Source organism: Perca fluviatilis, chromosome 13 (genome assembly GCF_010015445.1).
Source record: "Perca fluviatilis chromosome 13, GENO_Pfluv_1.0, whole genome shotgun sequence".
In the NCBI taxonomy this organism is placed as follows: Eukaryota; Metazoa; Chordata; class Actinopteri; order Perciformes; family Percidae; genus Perca; species Perca fluviatilis.
The window spans coordinates 19,826,396-19,845,557 of record NC_053124.1 but is presented as its reverse complement, the minus strand read 5'-3'; the positions used below and the strand labels follow the sequence as shown (position 1 = coordinate 19,845,557).

Sequence of the window (19,162 nt, the reverse complement as noted above, 5' to 3'; positions counted from 1 at the left end):
TGACACTGAGATGAGACAAATTCCTGAGCAGCCTTGGAAGAAATAAGCTGATGCCTCAGTCCTTCCCCGGGCGTAATGAGCAGCTTGGCCGGATAGTGAAGGGTGGGCCTGAGTCCCAGGTTGTAGAACCTCATGTCTCAGTTCGCGGAACGTTGCTCGACTATCTCGGTAGAGTAGTTCTCAAAAATGTGGATCAGGGAGTCCCTGTATTTTCTCTATTTCCGAGCCTCGCGCGCCACCAGCTCGCGGATCTGGAATCTGTGGAAACACATCACGACTGCCCTGGGTTTCTTGCCAGGGCCTAGGTTTCGCTGCTAGTGTGTGGTGGGCCCGTTCCAACTCTGGGGCTGAATCCAGTATGTGTTCGCCAAGAACCTCAATTAGCAGTTGAGATCGGCTGAGCACCTTCGATATTCTCGGGGAGGCCGACTACTCTTATATTGTTCCGGTGGCTTCTGTTTTCAAGGCCAATAAGCTTAACCTTTAGCTTGCCGTTCTCCTCGGACACTGTAGTTAGCTTAGACTCTATGGTTCTCATGTCCTGGCTTTTGGTGTTGGCGAATGTCTCCAATAACAAAAAAACGCTGTTGGTGATCCAATATAGTGGTCTTGATGTTATCAAGTTTCGCATCGAATTTGGTAAAGTGAAGTCTTGTGCTCGGCTAGCATAGCCGTTAGCATGGATACCACGGCGCTCGACAGCGAGTCATCCTTCTTTTGCTCATCTTTCTTCGACCTGTTGGACATCTTTTCGACGCGGCTGCCGAATATAGTTAGATATCAATTGCTAGTTGTAGCACTATAGCTGAACTATAGAGAAAGTTAAAGATGAATAGGGTGGGAGCGTGGAAAAATGTGACTACTCTAGCATGTCGCTCACCGGAATTCCCCTGAGGCTGATTAGGGGTCTCTACCCAAGGGGGCATGGGAACCGCGTTTGCAAGGCAACGCGGTTCACATCTCCAGGTTTCTTGAGGATTGGGGTGACTGATGCAAGCTTGAGTGTTGTGGTGACTGATCCAGAACAGAGAGAGAATTGATGATTGTAGTGATGAGCAATGGATAGTAGACAGGTCTTAATGAAAGCTGATGGGATGGGATCAAGGCTGCAGGTGGAGCTGTTCATGCCTGTGGTGAAATGTGAAAGCTCCACAGGGGACAGCAGAGAGAAATGAGAAAGTGACTAAGAGGTTGTGGGGGTTAAGGAGTAGGGGAGGTGGTCAAGTTGTTGTAAATGGTGTTGATTTTGGATTGAAAAAGTGAGAGAAAAGAATTGCCAATTTGTCCACTGTGAAGGTTGTAGAAATGTTGTCAGGGGGGGTTAAGAAGTTTGTTTATTGTAGAGAAAAGAGTCTTGGGGTTGTTGGAGCCGGAGTGTATGAGCTGTGAGTGGTAGTAGGACCGGACAGTGTTTAGGGCGTTTTTGTATTGGTGAAGGTAGTCTGTATATGCATGGAGGTGAACTGTTAAACCGGTACATTTGCTACAGTAATGTACCGCAGACCTTGCAGCTCACACCTCTCAATATTTACGGACGTTTGCCTCCTCACTGTCAGGCTTTGGGTTCCGCTTTCGTGCGCTCCCTGGGTCATCGGGGGCTACTTGCGCCGGGAGGCTTGGACCCAATCATAACTGATTGCAGTTCTAGTTTTTTTTTGTGACTGTTGTTGCCGTGACATTTTTACAGCTTGACTACATGACTTGTTTTACAGAATTCAGCTTGTATTTTTTGTATATAATTAACATATACGTATGTGTGTGTGCGCATGGTCTCTGCTTTTATTGTAGGATTGCTGGAAAAAAAGGGTACGTTTTTGTACTGTAAGTGTGTGTGTGTGTGTGTGTGTGTGTGTGTCTGTGTGTGTGTGTGTGTGTGTGTGTGTAAAATTATATTTCTATCTTTCTTTCAGGTTGTCGGGCAGTAATGTCCCCTCTCCCATCGTTAGCAACAAGAACTGGCTCCGACTGCATTTTATGACTGATAGCAACCACCGTTACCGTGGTTTCAGCGCACATTATCAAGGTAAGATCATTATATGCAGAGAGACAAGAATCTAGATATACACACTTGCACACATATATATATATATATGCATAAATAGTGTTAATTTATGATAAACGATCCCCAGATGTATTTGTGTGTTAATGACAGCTCTTTTCAAGGTTCTGCTTTAGATTCTTTGCCATTTTCTTTTCTTTTTTGCCTTTTTGTTTTTCTGTTTATCTCTGCTGCTTTTTTCCTTTTCAACTGTCATTTTCCCCCCTTCAACTTGCCTCTAACTCCCTTTAATTACGCTTGTTGACTCCAATATTACCGTCTCTTCTCTACTACAGTTTCTCTAACTGCCTCCATCTTTCGGCATCTCCCCTCTGTCTAGTTTTCATTTTTTTTCTTCTCTTGAGTAACTGCTCATAGGCGTACAGTTAGATTTCTTTGACACAAACCCTAACTAGTGGAAAACATTAGGAAATTAATTTGGCAACATCCACGTTTCCCAACAGCGATAATGATAGCTGAATGTGTGGAGCAACAGCACAGTCATGCTGGAACAGAAAGGGTTTATTTTTTACTTGTTTTTCATACTCTCCAATGCTTTATTTTAGACTCAGATCACCTCTTGTTTGGTACTTTTAAACAGTGACTAGTTAATGGTGCGTAAAGTTGATTCAACATCACAAGGTCCACAGGGCATGGAACTGGGTTTGATATTTTCATGGCCAGAGGCATGTTGTGCACCAGCAGTACAGTTGGAAACAGGGTATGATTGACATATACTATCAGTAAGTGTTTTATGGGCTGGCATCAATCATGGTCAACCAATCGGCTCCTGTAATCAACTTTAATTAACATACTGGGACCATGTTTTATTTGTCTGTTTATTGTTGTGTGTTTATTGTTGTAAAGTTAAACTAGCTTAAACTAAAGTCATGGAAACAGTACAGTGTTCCTTCCTCCACGCGACATTGACCTGGTCTGAGAAGGCGGGCAGCACAAGCGTAAATCCTGCTCATGCTTGACACCAAAATTACACTGTGCCACTTGATTATTACTGACACACTCCCTACTGTGCCTCGCCGCTCACTTCACAGCACATTCAAGTTCACAGCAACACACCAAAATACCAAGCATACTCAGGGCAAGAAATATACGGTGTGCACCCATCTAAAGTGCCACCTCTCGGGAGCATGTGTGCCATGTGTAGTCCTCAAAAAAAACACTAAAAGTAATATGGACACATTATGTTAGTGTTAACATGTCATGTTTTATAAAGACACAGTAATGCAATGCAATTGTGTTTATATTTTTCCTCTCCTCTTACTGCATTCTTCTCTTTTGAATTCAAATATTTATTTAATACTTATTATCACTATTTTTTTCACACACACACACACACACACAACGGTGTATTTTTCATACACACCGTTCAACACACACCGGTTCTTTTTTAAAGTAATGATCATTTGCTCATCTTCGTAGTGCTTTTGCCAGCTCTCACTGTCATCACTGAGAAACCTTTCTGAATATCTTTGAATTGATATTCATCTTTCTTCAGACAGACAAGTTGTGGTTTCCCTACATGAAAATGTAGCATCCCAGAAACTTGCTATTAAGGTAGAAATTAGTATCGTTACATTGAGCATGAGATTGATAAGAACCAAATCAGTGTAAAAATATTGTTTATGGCTTGTGTTATATAAATGTTCCAACTCTTTAACCAGCAATTTAATTCCAGCTGTTTTCCTCTCTAAAGGGCGTTTAATGTTCATTGAGATTATTGTTATTAAATATTTAGATTTGACCCAGTAAATGTTTACTGTATTGGTTGCATGGGCCACATGCAGGACTGTGGTCAATTAAGCCAATTAAGTAATTGAAACTGCAATTAATTTACTTCATGATTTTATATTAACTCTGCATAATTTCCCAATCTGTGGGTATGCCCAGTTTATTAGGTTGAATGTGACCCCAGTTGACAACTCACTTATGGAAGGATGTTTGTGTGGTTCTCTTCCACACAAGTCCAGTGTCCACTGTGAGCTATATACTAAAGTCACAATTCAAAAAAAAAATCCAGTTACAGATTAGAATTTTAACGTCAAACCAGTATTCTTAATGTTCACATGCAGGCAGCATAAAGTAAATTGTAAAAAGTGTCTTTTAGAAAGTTAAGATCATTATTAAACCCCATCCTTCTTTCCCCTTCCTCTTTCTTCAACACAACTTTCCTCCCTCTCATTCTTCTCCTTTAATTTTTTCCTTCCTCTTCCTCCTCTCATCTTTCTTTCCTCCCCAATCCTCTCTTCTTGTCCTTATCCCTCTTAACCACCTCTCTCCTGACTCTCTCAGACGTTCTTCTTGATTGATGGAATGACAACCGGACCACTTCCCTTGAGATTTGCTTTTAATTGGTTTAATTGATCTTTATTAGTTTAAAAGGTTAATCAACATGTTAATGGGGGTGTCGGTGTGAGAGGTTAGTTGAATAATTAGTGGAGTTCTTAACAAGCTTGTGATTAATTGGCTTTTTCCTGTCAGCTGTCAGTCATCTCCATTACCTTATTGGTTCTTAAACATTAGCAGAAGGACAGGTTGAGTGCCTGAAAAAGTTACTCCGAATGAGAAACCTAATTGAGAAAGAGAAGTGTGAAATCTTCACACATTGTTTTTTTAAGAATCTTGCAGGTTAATGTTTTTTATTTATTTAACCTTTATTTAACCAGGTAGGCCGTTGAGAACAGGTTCTCATTTGCAACGGCGACCTGGCCAAAAAAAGCGTAAGCGTACAAGACAACATACAGTTTCACATTCAAGTACAAGGAAATAGAATACAATAGGCTACAAAGGCACAGATTAAGTAGGCAGTTCCAATCCGGCGCAAAGTGAGGTGTAAGTAAGTCGATGGATATTCGAAAGTGGTATGATGATAACATAAAAGACAATCTATAACATTGCTGAGATGTAGGAAAGAGTCAGAGTACAGTTAGTGCAAATTAAATTGTGGTCAAGCTAGTGATGTGGATCCAGTGATTAGTTATAACGCAGTATATATAAATAATAGAAGTAGTGAAATAACACAGTAAACATGAACAGACAGTATGTCTAAATGCTGAATATAGTAAGCGTCAATATACAGTTAGTGCAAATATTTGTCTAGGTAGTGAAATAGAATCAGGAGTAATACAGCATACATGTAAAGACAGTCTAAAAGAATGATAACAGCTGGGATGAAGTAAAGAGACAATGTACAGTTTGTGCGAAGGGCAGACTAGATAGTGATGTTGATCAGTCGTAGCACAATATACATTACAGTAATAGATAGAACTACCTAAATTCTGTAATGTAGTAAAGAATTAGTATACTGTAGTACAGGTAGTGGTCTAAATAGTGAGGTAGTTGTAGATATGAGTAGTAGATGTGCAAAAATTGTGTGACAACAAGGTATTGCAACAATGGTGGGGAGAAAATACAGTTTTGCATGCCAGAGCAGATGCAAAGTACAAAAGCGCGTAAACAGATTTGTGCAAATGTGCAATGGGGCAATGACAGAGACAGTGGGATAGGGTGTATAAAAAACAATGCATGAGTGATAGAGAAAGAATTAGCACAAGCAATGATAGGACAGGAGCTTGGTCAGACGTGCTTTAAAGGTATGGGATAAGGGTTTTGAGTTTCAGGGTTTTTTGTAGCTCATTCCAGTCATATGCAGCTTTGAACTGGAAGGAGTGGTGGCCAAAGAGGTGCGCACTTTTGGGGTGACCAAGGAGATGTAGCTGCTGAGTGGAGGTTGCGGGTGGGTAGGGCTATTGTGACCAGTGGGCTTAGGTATAGTGGGACTTTGCCTAGCACAGACTTGTAAATGAGTACCAGTGAGTTAGGCGTCAAGTGTGTAGCGAGGGCCAGCCAACTAATACATAGAGGTTGCAGTGATGGGTGATATAAGGGGCTCCGGTCCCAAAATGTATGGCACTGTGATAGGGAACATCCAGTGTTTTCAGGAGAGAGTTTGAGGCAGTTCTGTAAATAACATCACTGAAATCGAGAATTGGTAAAATTGTCATTTTCACCAAAGCAAGTTTGGCAGCGTGAGTGAAGGAGGCCCTTTTGCGGAATAGAAAACCGATCCTAAACTTAACTTTAGATTGAAGGTGGTTTATGTGTTGCTGGAAGATGTTATAGGGCATCTCTAAAAACTTCTCGCACTACATTCTCACACAGTCAATTTTTCTCTGAAATATAGTTTAATTTCAGTGCCTATGGATTTAAATAAACCATCCAGTGACAAAAATGAATGCATTACCTTAATTTAGTTTAGTTATCTGTATGTTAACATTACTTCACTATAAGTTGGGAAATGGTTGTCATTTGTGTCAGTGTGCATTGAGGATAGATCAATATTCTGACCACAATGGATCCCATATTTATTCCATAACTTAGGACCACTTGCAAACCACTGAAAAAGAAGGAAACTTACAAAGATAAAGTGTTCATTAGATTTTTTTCTGGACTCATTAACCTTAAAAGATATTATTTTACTTTTATTGTCCTCTGTTCCACTGCATTTATTATGCTGCTACCTCTTCAGATTTACACTTTAATTAGCATTCTTAAGACATTCATCAACTCCACTTTATTATAAACCATTCCACTTAATGATAATCCTTTTATTTTTGTTTTACTTTGACTGTAATTCGACCCCGCAAGCCATATGCTGTTCTGGTCTACTAAATTCTACTTGTCTCCAGGAGAATACATTATAATGGCAAAGCCCTCGGGCAGGGTTAGTTAAGTTTAGTGGCAAACACTGTATGAAAACAATTCCAAATTTGTCTCTGAGAGACTAAATGAACAAATCTGCTTTGGCAAGGTTAGTAGAGTTCATAAGACACTGCTACGAAACCTCAGAGTTTGGCTCTAGGTGCTGCCAGATAGCTGCACAGACTGTGTGTCTGTGTGTGAAAAAACCTCCTCCTTCAGCTGCTGCCCAAATGATAAAGTTCTGAATTGATAATAATCTGCTAATGATTTTTTATCCACGTTTGTAGAGAAGAAGGGGCAGAGAGAATGAAAAAAGAACATCACAAAGGACAACAGAGAAAAAGAGAGAGGAAAGGTGGTAAAACAGTGAAGAGATCCAGAAAATAGATTGAAAGAGAACGAGAGATGAAACCAACAGAGTCAAATAGAGAACAAGGCAAAAAATAAAGAAGATAGATAGCCAGAGAGAGATGGGGGGGGGGTTTGAAGGGGACAAGCCATTTGGCAGTGAGGTTTGGCTGAATATTTAAGTATTAACACAGAGTTTTTAATGTCCCGCTGCCGTAAACGGCTTTTATAGACTAAATAGAATGTTTGTGGAAGGATGGCTGTGTTCTTCTGGAGGAAAAGCCTGTTTGTCTATTTAGTTATACAAAGCTGGCAGCTCCTCTGCATGGCTAAACAGAATTTACAGAGTTAATTGTCCATTTGAATGCTTAATTGATGCTTCAAAATGATTCACAATGGCAAGGTTTTAAAACATGCCCTAGACCTAAATTAGGAATTAACCATTACAATTCACAAATCTCTCCCAAGGACATGGTGGTGTTCTTAAAGGGAGAAATCACTCCTATTTACATAATTCACATTTGAATCACAATATCTCAGGTAGCCCTGATGATAATTACAGTAATTACAAATATCTATACATTCTAGCATTTGTAATGGTAGTATTTATATCATATGTTAAATAGTATAAAAAGTAGAGTCAATCAGAGAAAAGTACAGTCTATTAGTTATAGTTTTAAAGTAGTGTTGTAATATTCATACATTTCTATAATTCGGACTGTTTTGCAGTGTTACTGTATACATTTTAATACTTTCTATGAAGGCTGTCTTTATAATGCATTATACATTATCTTTCTGCTTATGTTTAATTGAAGTTCAGTAATTATTCAGCTATGCCAACATCTCTGAGCAAGAGTAAATGCTTTTCACTTCAGTCACTTTCAGTTCACCCTCATATAGAAAGCTTATATGTGATTGCTGAGTGTGTTTTGAAACACGCTATAGGTTTGTAGGCCAAGATAAAATGAGTAAATGTAGTCTGTCGCCCTGGGAAGTGCTGTAAGTTCATTTAATCATGCTTCTACTCACTACATGTCGTTTGAGGACTGTACCCAAGCTATGCAAGTGTGGAGTCTCACGGTGGGACACTGGCTTACTAAAACATTCAGCTTGTATGCTGTAGGTCTGTACTGTGGACTGTAGGCTAAAATACCACATGCAGGTTTCCAAGAAATTTGGACATGTGTTATCCGATTGTTGTTGATGTAGACGGAAAATGTCCTTTTTATGAATTTCTTGATACAATTTGCAAAAATTGGTATGTAACCATTACTAATAAGTATATAATGATAATGAGTATACTTATTTTCCAAGTAATATTGCAGCTACACAAAGAATGCATGATATAAAAATCCGGAGTCCTTGTCGGTCTTTAGACAATATCTTTACCATATATTAATTAGATGTGTTTCAAGGAAAGAAATGTAGATGATGTCAGGATGGTGGAGAAGGTTGAACCCAATTGCAGGGAAGGCCAGGAGACGTGGTGAGCTTGAATATTTATTCAACAAAAGATCCAGAAAAACAGAAGGTGTCCACAAAAAACAGCAGGTCCATAAAACACGAAGAAACAATATGAATAGGGACGAGGGAAAAATCAGGAAACAGGTAGAGAACCGCACAGCACGCTGACACAGGGAATGCAAGCAAACAAAATGATCTGACAAAGGAGAAGAGGAAGACAAGGACTAAATACACTGGGTAACGAGGAAACACAACACAGGTGACAAGACTGGGAAACAGGTGAAACACATAAGGGCAATCACAAGGGAGGGAAAACACAGGAAGTAAATAAGACAAGACAAGACAGAAAACAAGACCGTCAAAATAAAACAGGAAACTGAGCAAAATACAAAACAGAAAACAAACCACCAAAATAAGACAAAACCCCAAAATCATAACAGATGATCTTTTTGTAATAATTCAAAGTACTTTTGTGTTGAACCTGTCAATTAGACCTGTTTAAATGGGGTAACACCCTACAAATAGCAGCAATTCTGACATCTCCCTAGGAAGGCAAATGGGAGATGGGAAGAAATGATCATTTGTTGAAATCAGTTCCTGGTATAGTCATTGGATAATAACTGAGGTGGAACCCTAATGTGATGATCAAATTAGACGGATAATTGTCTTCCTGCTTGAACTTTTGCTAAAAGCTTCATTACTGTAATTATTGTTTGAGACCTAAAGACATTTACACTGAAACAACAAATCAGATTAGATTCTTTATTTCTTTTTCATTTCTTCAGATCAAATTTAGATTTTTTGGTTGCTTGAGTTAGAGCAGCTTATATAGAAACTATAGTTTGCATGTTTAAATCTGTGGACAGGTTGAGAAAACCGTGTTGGGTTAAAAGATGCTCAAAGTTCCCTTTAGCAAAGCACTGAAACCCAGATGTTGCATTGCCATGTGTAGCATGTGGTAGATCAAGCCAGCTTCCAGATGCAGATGGAAATGGGAATGTGTTCTCAGTCATCTTGCTTGTTAAATAAAAAAAAAAATTAAAACATTAACAGCTCTCCCCCAAAGCAAGAAACCAGTGCCAAACGCCACAGGAAGAATATATTTGAACACAATTTTACAGTGAATTTACCCTTTAGATAGGTCAACTTTTATCAGTTTCTGAATTTCTTTTAAGAAAAACATTCTCATTATGTAATTATTTATAACAAGAACTAGGGGGAAGAGCCGTGGACACATGCTTTTGGTGAGTCAGCTACAGTTCATGCAGACAACTGCAAGAGATATATGCATTAAAGTACAAAAATATAATTGAATGATAAAACATAGTTGTGATTGCAATAAATTGACCGTTTGCTGAACCCATCCCCCAAACAGTGATTATCCAATCGTAGCCTAGCAACCGTAACCAAGCATGGCATGCCTGTCAAGCTCTTGATATCTCCAAATGTCAAAGTGGCGTGCATGGGGCTCTATCATTAACTGAGTTTGGAGGGTCAGTTGTCGCTTTTCCAAAACCAAAAACACAAGAGAAAATGTCTTTAATAAGCTTGCTCCCTGCAATAGTAGCCTAGCATTACTTCCAAGGTAATCTATATCCACGACGTTCCACTTCCGGGATTGCTAAGATGCTGCCGGAAATTCCGCCGGATCTCTCCGTTCCTCCGTCCGGTGCTTAGCGACGCCCATGACGATTGTGATTGGTTTAAAGAAATGCCAATAAACCAGATCACGTTTTTCTCCCATCCCGGAATGCTGTGTGGACTAGCTGGACCCTCCTCCGCAGTGCTGTGTAGTATTTCCCCACTGTGTGTAGTAATCAGAGTGTAGGCTAACATAATCAGTCATTCATTTAGCCAGACGGCTAGATGCAGTTTTTCATCTGGAGCCTTGTGAAACAAATGGCAGTGCACACCATAGATCTGTGGTGCACACCATCACACAAAATTAAAAATAATAAAAAAAAAAAAAAAAAAAAATAACTGTTGCACTTAGTGAAAGTAGCTCGGTTAACAGTGTCAGGTAAAAGCCCAGAGTGTGTAGTCAGTCAGCCAGTCAGTCAGCCATTTGGTCTGGCGGTCAGCCAGTTAGCGGGTCAGTCAGCCAACTAGCCATCTAATTAATTGAATAGTTGCCAGTGTTTCCATTAACTGTACAAATTTTAGTCTGAACACTGAGAAATAATGTCTGGCTCTTATTAATGAACATTAACTTTATAGAAAGTGGTGGTGGGGGGGAGTGAGTAGGGGTGGAGAGATCCTGGCAATGCTTCAAAGTCAGGATGTCTCAGTTTACCTGAAAACACGATGATTAAAAGCACAAAATGAACCTCACTCCATGTCTAAATCTGTTAAATAGACTTAAAAGGAGAAAGTGTGATCAGTATTTGAAGCAAACGGGAAGGAGGTGCAGAATTAAAAATGGCAGAAAGGATATGATTCAGAGTGAAATATACCGGGTCATCTGAGGATCCTTATTACTGCATCATTGCTACAATAGTCTCTCTCAAACATCAGAGGTTGTTTTTGTAACGCTACATTTTAACAATGTTTCATAATAAATAACTGTATTGCTTAATGTTTAGTGCTGGTTTAAGATAACATGAACATTTCAAGGAACATTTTTGCTACTATAATGCATTCAAGGTAAAGTTACAGTACAGTTACAGATCATGTATCCTGGTATTGTAGATGAATGATAACATTGTCTTACATATCTTTACACACCCATAAAGCTGTGTCAATGCAGAGGTCTTGCTGAAAGCAGAGCCAGTGCTCTGGAGATCTCTTCCAGCATTTCACAGCATATTTTCTATTTTCACAAATTAAAATCAAACACAAGTCCAGATGCTAGCAGTTGCATTTTCAAGGTTTTTCAATGACAATCAGCTAAATAAATTGCAGTGTTCCACAACAATTTCAATATTTTTGATATACACCTATCACCAGTTATATATTTCAACTTTTTAGTGATAATGCCTCCCAAATATGTTAAGCTGCATTCAGATAAAGTGATCCGGCCATTCGCGGCAGGGTTGTGCGGCGGAAGGAGTGTCTCTTATATGGCCCATCTATGTGACATCCTGTTGTGCTCTTTAACCCCCCAATATAGCACAAGTAGACTTTATGTTTCACAATTATTTTTTTTCCATCAGATTTTTATAGAGAGTTTATAGATTTTGACATTTCTGACCACACTTGAAGGCAGCTTCATTTCACAGAGAAAGAGACAACCGACTGTGCTTTGTGCTGTAGCTTGTTGCAGAAAACCTTCAGCTGTTAGACAAACTCCTGGGAAGTTAGGTGCTCCATAGTTTTTTAAAACTGTATTGTGACAGTGATAGAAACAAGGGTGTCTACTCTTTAGTGTCCAGGATAAAGTCCGGATCGGGCCGAATTTTTCTGTCCGAGGCCGGCCCGCGTCCGACAGAGCCGTGACCGAACCCGGCCCGAGCCCGACAGGTATTAAGAAATTTGTGTCCGAGCCCGCCCCGAGCCCGACACAGTTAAAATCTCATTTTTTTCCTCATACTAATGACACATGTAGGCTACGTTTGTTTGTGTGGAAAGCCCGCTTTTGTTAAGCAACTGTAGGAAGGCATTCGGAAATGTCAACAGATGAGCGCATCAGCGCACACGTGGCAACAAGCGCACGTTAATAAGCTGTTGCCTTATTGCGCTGATGTGACCGAGCCTGACCCGACCCCGACCATAATTTCTAAATATCTGTCCCAACCCGGCCCGGCCCGTCGGGTACCGTCGGGACCCGTCGGGACCCGTCGGGACCCGTCGGCCTCGGGTCGGGTATCCATGCCTTAGTCCAGGACACACCGCCTTAAAACGGACTGACAAGTCTGATCGCCGGTTACATTACTGGGTGATGTCAGGTTGCGTTACCCCAAAAGTTGAATCGGTCTTGACTTTTCACTGCATATCGCTGCATTTCTTTGTCGGACTGCTGTAGGCTATGTTAACTCGGCTTTAAGCATCAAATATTCACCCCCTATTGAGAAAAACAGTAACTGTCATTAGGTGTTCTCAGAGAGAACAGCAACCACGGTCAGCTTGAATTTATGTCTGTCATAATGTTTTGCTCATTTTTCTGACCAATTTTACTTTAGTTGCACATGACTGGTTAGTCAGTCACAACAAAAGTAAGCAGCTATCCGAGTGGTCCAGAGACAACTGTTGGAGTCACCTTCAGTCCAAACCACAAGCAACAAAAAGAGGGGATGCCACGGCACAGCCGGTAAAAGGCTCAGCTGGATTAGGATGGCACAATAAATAATATTGCTGTTGTATGCCTTTTTATTACAGTAATACGGCTGTATTGTTATGGTAAGACACAGGAGACTATCTTGTGTTGAGCCCACAGGGAAGGTCTATCTGAAACATGATGGAATTATACCTGTGACAGAATGGAGGGAGGGGTTGGACTGACTGCTCTCGCTGACCTTCAGTCATCACCTCAAAATCAATAGGCTCTTTCAGCATCCAAAACTTGAAATGTTTAGAAAGCATTTTTTTTTCACCAACATCAGCATAATGAAAATGTCACACCTATCTTCTCATTTCTTTATTTCAGTGGGCTCTTGACCCTGACCCTTACCTGTGACTGTTTTTACAATAACCCCTGCACAGAAAATAGGAACAATGCGATACGTTGTAGCAGGTTTCCTATTGAATGCAAATGTATACCTCTAAATCAATTTTAATTAGATGTAAAGAAGATCTGCAAAGACCTGACAAACTGTACTCATACATTCTGTGATACTGTTTCCTTGCTCAGACACTCTATGCTGCAAAAATTACTATGCCCTGAAGGCAGACATACGTTTAAAGGCTGTTTAGATATTGAAACCTTTCATTTTATCATTGAAAGATAAGATAAAGACATAGCACTCATTTAGATCAGTGCACCCTTTTCTCTGAAATTTACAGTTGTTTACTTTGATTCTTGTCCGACTATAAGAGGAAAATAACATATTCAGTATGGATGGGGTTCAGCAAAATACTGAGCGTTACTTTGATTAGATATTCTGTCCACACTTATCCCTGCATGGTACTCTGCTCTGATGCCCAACCCTACACCCTCAACACCTGGCTGTGAATATGTGTGTTTGTGGATTGTGTCGCTGTGTATGCCTGTATGTGTGCTGAGAGCTGTGTCCTTGGACATGTCTCTATCTGTGTTCCTGTACACAAACACATGTCTGAACTCACTTTTGTCACCGCTGGTGTGTCTCCTGCTCTGTATAGATGTCTGTGCATTTACAAGTGTGTGTTTCTGTATGTGTGATGAATCTGTCAATATGTGTGCTTCTTTATATATGTAATGGGGTTTGTGCAGCTGTGTGCGTTTGTTTGCATCTAAGTGTGTGTGGCTGTGTGTGTATGTGTCTGTGTGTGTGCCAGATTGTCTTGTGTCTATGCGTTGCTATGCAGGTAAGAACAATATGTTTCCTTCCCTGCGGCAGAACCTACCAATCACATCCCTCCATCATCTCTCTTCATTACGTATTCATGAGTTTCTGTGTCTGCAGGGCGGTGATTGGCTCTTAATGAACAACTGACGGCATTATCAGTCAATATCCAGTGCTATGGCAACAAAATAAGTCAGTCAGTACAAAAGAAACACCAGTCAACCACTGGTGAGAAACATATTAACTAAAACGGGGGAGCTGACATATTAGATATTGTCGACTGCGCACCATGGGAACTGACTTGATATGATCACTCTCATAACGCCTCAAACCTGCTGATTGTAAATTGACACAATCTTTGAGATAATGACTGAGAATAATACCAGAAGAACATGTAGCATTTAGCACATGTAGTATATACCATTTAGTTTTTGTGTAAATAAATCCCCAAGTCCTATTCCTTGTCAACTTTAGCTTAAGAACCATTAGTCAAACTGAGTACGGAGACGCTGTAGGCCTCAGGGGGTTCATATGAGCTCATAAATCTATAAACTACTCCTTTATCATCTTTTATGTTATTTTGGAGCCTGCATTTTACCAGTACTGGCTTTCATTGTTGACTCATTTTTCTGCTGTTGCTATATCAAAAGGGCAGGAAATGTACTTGATTGAATTAATGCAGCCAGTTGTACATACACGATCTGGAGATATTGTATGACTGTTGGTTTGTGGTTACAAAATGGCTCATCAGATGTGGAGGATGTCTAAAGCACTGACAACTGTTTCCACCCACTGATTGCACTCACTAATTGCATATATTTACACTGTGATTAACTCAATGTAGGCAGAGGTATAGATATTGAGCATTGTAGCCTACACAGTCTTTCATATTTCTATTACCACCTTCTGCCTAGTTCAAATACCATTTTAGCCAGCTACATATGTATTTATTAAACACATACATAACAAATCAGTTGTTATGGAGAATAACAGATTTTATACATATATGAAATGTGACACTTTGTAAATTACACAATGTACCATTAAACCTTCTGGTCCTGTGTCTTCTAAAAGTACTTATTTATTAGCATTAGCAGATTTCATGTCATCTAAATTAATGGTTTGACATTTTAGGAAATACCACTCTCACATCTATCTGTTAAAAGCTGCTGCTAGCAGCCGGTTATCTTAGCTTAGCATAAAGACTGGAAAAGTGAGGAAACAGGTAGTCTGGCTCAGTTTTTGCTTATATTTGCTGGACTTCCTTCTCATCTTACTCTATCTAACTCTATTTTCCAAAATGTCAAACTATTCATAAGCGTTTGTTGCTGATTTAACAACTATCGCAACACGGTTTCATTTATGACTGATTAGTCATCAATCTTAACCTTTTGTTTTTTTACTTAAACAGCCAACGGAGCCAATCTAAACTACTCTACACCTTATTTTAACCTGGACATATCCCGATGAATTACAGGTAACAGTTTACTGTAGAACTTTAGATCAGTTCTTAGTTATTCTTTTGCTAGTTAAATATAGTTTTGTTAAATATGCAATACTTTACTTAGCATAAATATGTTTTACTTAGATGCATCTGCCATTCCATCTATAGTTTGTATTCAAGCTGATGCTTGTAGGCATTAACATGGGTATATTTAACTTTGATGCATATTCACACAGGACAGGTTTTATAATCCATATTAACAGGGGCTTGATACAGTAAATGAATTTGCACAGACAAAAACTAATTTGACTTCCAACCATTTTTGGCCCAGATTTCCCAATTTGGCTGCCTAAAAGGATTTACAATCAGGTTTGAAATGTCAAACCTGATTGTAAGACTTTGATCTATATCAGGGCTTCCCCTCTTTGTCAAAAATAACAGGATGAATGTTCTTAATTTCTGACACTGGGGACATTTTTTTAAAAACAAGTTTAATTTCAAGGCAGCCAAAATAAGTAACATATTGTTTCTCACTCCTTTATGTTCTCTTTTACTATTTGGGCTATTTTTTTATGTACTCAAATGACGACTACACTGTAGAGGGACTAAAGGCTTTATGCATCCAAAATAGTTGCCATGTCTGCAATGCAGTGGAACGGAAAATCTATTAATGTATTAATTCTTGTGAGCTATATTTTTAAATACAGCTGTCTGTAATTGTTTAAAATTGTTGGTGAAATGGCCTGAAGAAATTTGGATAAACCAGGGACGTATGAATCTCTTCTGTTAAATATTATAAATAAAACACTGTGAAAGATGCTTTTTACATATAAAACATACTATTAGATATCAAGCGTGTTTCCCTTTGTTTTGAATAGCTATGACACCAGTGTCAGCATTACTACATTTTATTCTTTGTGTAGGTGGAGTGCTTTGAAGTTAGTGAAAGTGTTTTTGCCTTTGGTTTATGCATGTATTGTCTTCGAGGCAGCCATAAACTGCTGTGATACATGATTAGCTTGGAGCCAGATCATTAATGGAGAATTTATGACAGAAATTATTTTAAGGTATAAGGGAAATTCACATTTGTTCATGATTAGTTTAACTGTTTGATTAATAATTTTAACTTGAAAGAGTATACGCCTAGAGGTGATGTCATTACAAATGTGAACATTATACCACATCAGAATACATCCAGGCCTAAAGCTAATGTGCTTTGAAACCAAACTCTATTAAGTTTTGAAATACATCCCTGTGTACTTGTGATCAGGAGGTAACACAGTGGACCTTTTTAAAGTACAAAATCCTGGGTTTTATTCACAGCAGTAAAAGAACATGATTTCCCATCCCCTCGGCTCCCACAAAGGGACATTCTAAGCAGAACCTCAATAAAAAGTGAAATAAATCGAACCACAAAGTTTAGCTTTTATTTTGAGTTACACTGCCTATGGTTAGATGAAAACCATGTAAGTTACTAAACTGTATGTTGAAGTGTGTTACACGAGGTATTTGTGTCACATGAGAAAAAGTGATAAAGAGGTGTGGTTTAATTAAGGAGGGATCCCTTGTAATTTATGAAAGAAGATGATGTGTTAGCACTTGTTTAAATCAAATTATTATTATGGCAATCGGTATCTCACACTCTTCTCACACACACGCGCACACACACACACACACACACACACACACATTAAATGATCATGCTGGTAGGTTAACACAATAATACACAAAAGAAGCTAATGTTCAGCCACTTTACACTAGACTAATCGTTAGCACATTAATAAGATTTGGTATAATGTCAACATGGTAAGTAGTACGACTAATACATGTGCATACATGTAGCAGCATTAGGATAATTGTTGTCATAAAATACCCATGAACCCTGTAACCCTGTCAAATATAATGTAACTGATGTATGTACATATATGTAGCCTCTGTATACCATTAGGATAATTGTAGCACATTAACTCATCTGCCATTTGTCACCATCAAGTGGATTAGTCAGGTCATTATGAAAATGTCTGTAAGACATTGATTAAACTGATTTGTCACTGTACTTTGTCATCGAGGACAAGATGTATTTCTCTTTAGGTTTTCATTATTTATGTTGGTAATGTATTTATTTATTTTTGACAGGGCAGAGCAGAAAAAAATCAAATCTGGAGGGAGTCAAATTGAGATTACCCCAGGGTGTTTTGTTTTTATTATTATTTTATGGATTCAAATACAGCTCTCAACCACTCACTTTGTCTTCCATAGTGTATCTTTCCAACCATACATGCTGAGCTGTAGTAACATAAAGGCACTGCAATGAAACAATGTCCCCAATGTTAGAAAGCAGAGTTTATGCTGACAAGAACCCTCCGCCAGTTTGTCTGCTCTTGTCTTTGATTTACTCTGATTAAAGGAACCATTTATTTTCTAACGTACCATTATCTGAATGCTTTGATTGCAGAGCTGCATCATTGTCATTTTGATTAAAGCTGCAATTTCCTTTACCAGCTTTTGTTCAGAATATGATAGGGCTTCCAACCAAACACCTCGACATCTGATGTATGTGTCTGAGTGGCAGAGGGAGAGAAAGATTAAGCTTCTCATGAACAAAAACCCCGAATGGTGCTATTGTTGGGATCATTTTTCCTACTTTCCGTCCTCTGTCTGCTTCTGTCTCTCTCTCTTTTTGTCTCTCTCAGGCCCTCTCGCTATCTGTTTCCACCATTTTAAAATTTACTTTGCCTTTGTAACTTTCTTTTCCACTGTACTCTTCTCTCTCAGCATTGTGAGGGAGAAGAATCTGTTTTTTTAATTTTAATTTCATTCTCGTTTTTTTTTCTCCACTTTATCCAATCTGTTTGATTTTCTTCTCTTTTCTGTATTCTGTTCTCCTCTGCAGTGAAGCGATCAGTAGATTTTAAATCGCGGGGCGTTAAATTATTCCCTGGCAAAGACTCCAGCAACAAGTTTTCAATATGTGAGTTCACATCTTAATGTCACTATGGCTAATGAACTAACGTGTGATGGCTTGGTTTGGCTTGGACTCCTTTTTTTTTTTTTTTTTTAGGTCTGGTTTTGTTCTTTTAATGTTGTCTCTTAAAAGGGCTGTTAGTTTCAACACTGTGTGTCTCTGTTTAATGACAACACAAACATCTTGTGTTGCTTTGTAGACAGTATGTGGTAACATCAATTCACACAAAGTGCTACAATTTGTTACGGACATTAAAATGTGACATTTTTTATACAGAAATGTGTTGAAAATGCCACAGCTTTTTTAAGAGCATGCATTTGCATTCTGCTTGCCTGCTGTTTTTGTTGTTTGATGTTTTGTGTATGTATTTTGGTCATGGTGTCTTGGTTTATGCATGCTTCTTCATGGCTTGTTCTGATAAGCTTAATCATGGTTTGTTTTTGCTTGCTTTGGGCTTGTTCAGGGGATGTGAATCAGCCGTTTACCGCCCCTCCTTCCTCTTCTCTTATTTCCCCATCCCTCTCTTCTCTTCTGATCACACAAGTAAACTACATTTTTGTAGACCTTTAAACACTGGTCATTTGAGGGCATCAAAGCAATTATTGAATTTATAACATCATGCCTCTGCAATAGAGGCCAATGATAAAATAATAAAAAAGGAGCTAATGTATGGCTTACCTCTCACAGTTAGCGGTAAATCAAAGCACTGTTGTGGATTTATTATCCCAATATTTATACACTAAAATCCAGGGGTCTACCGTTAA

The 19,162-nt window shown here is 38.9% G+C and overlaps 1 protein-coding gene across 1 annotated transcript in view; it reads left to right on the top strand.

The window, feature by feature from the left end:
* csmd3b (CUB and Sushi multiple domains 3b) overlaps positions 1-19,162 on the top strand; it is a 383,486-nt gene that overhangs the window by 230,983 nt on the left and 133,341 nt on the right. The window contains exons 6-7 of the mRNA XM_039820294.1: positions 1,911-2,023; positions 18,327-18,404. Coding sequence (XP_039676228.1) covers positions 1,911-2,023; positions 18,327-18,404 — 191 coding nt within the window. The remainder of the gene's footprint in view (positions 1-1,910; positions 2,024-18,326; positions 18,405-19,162) is intronic.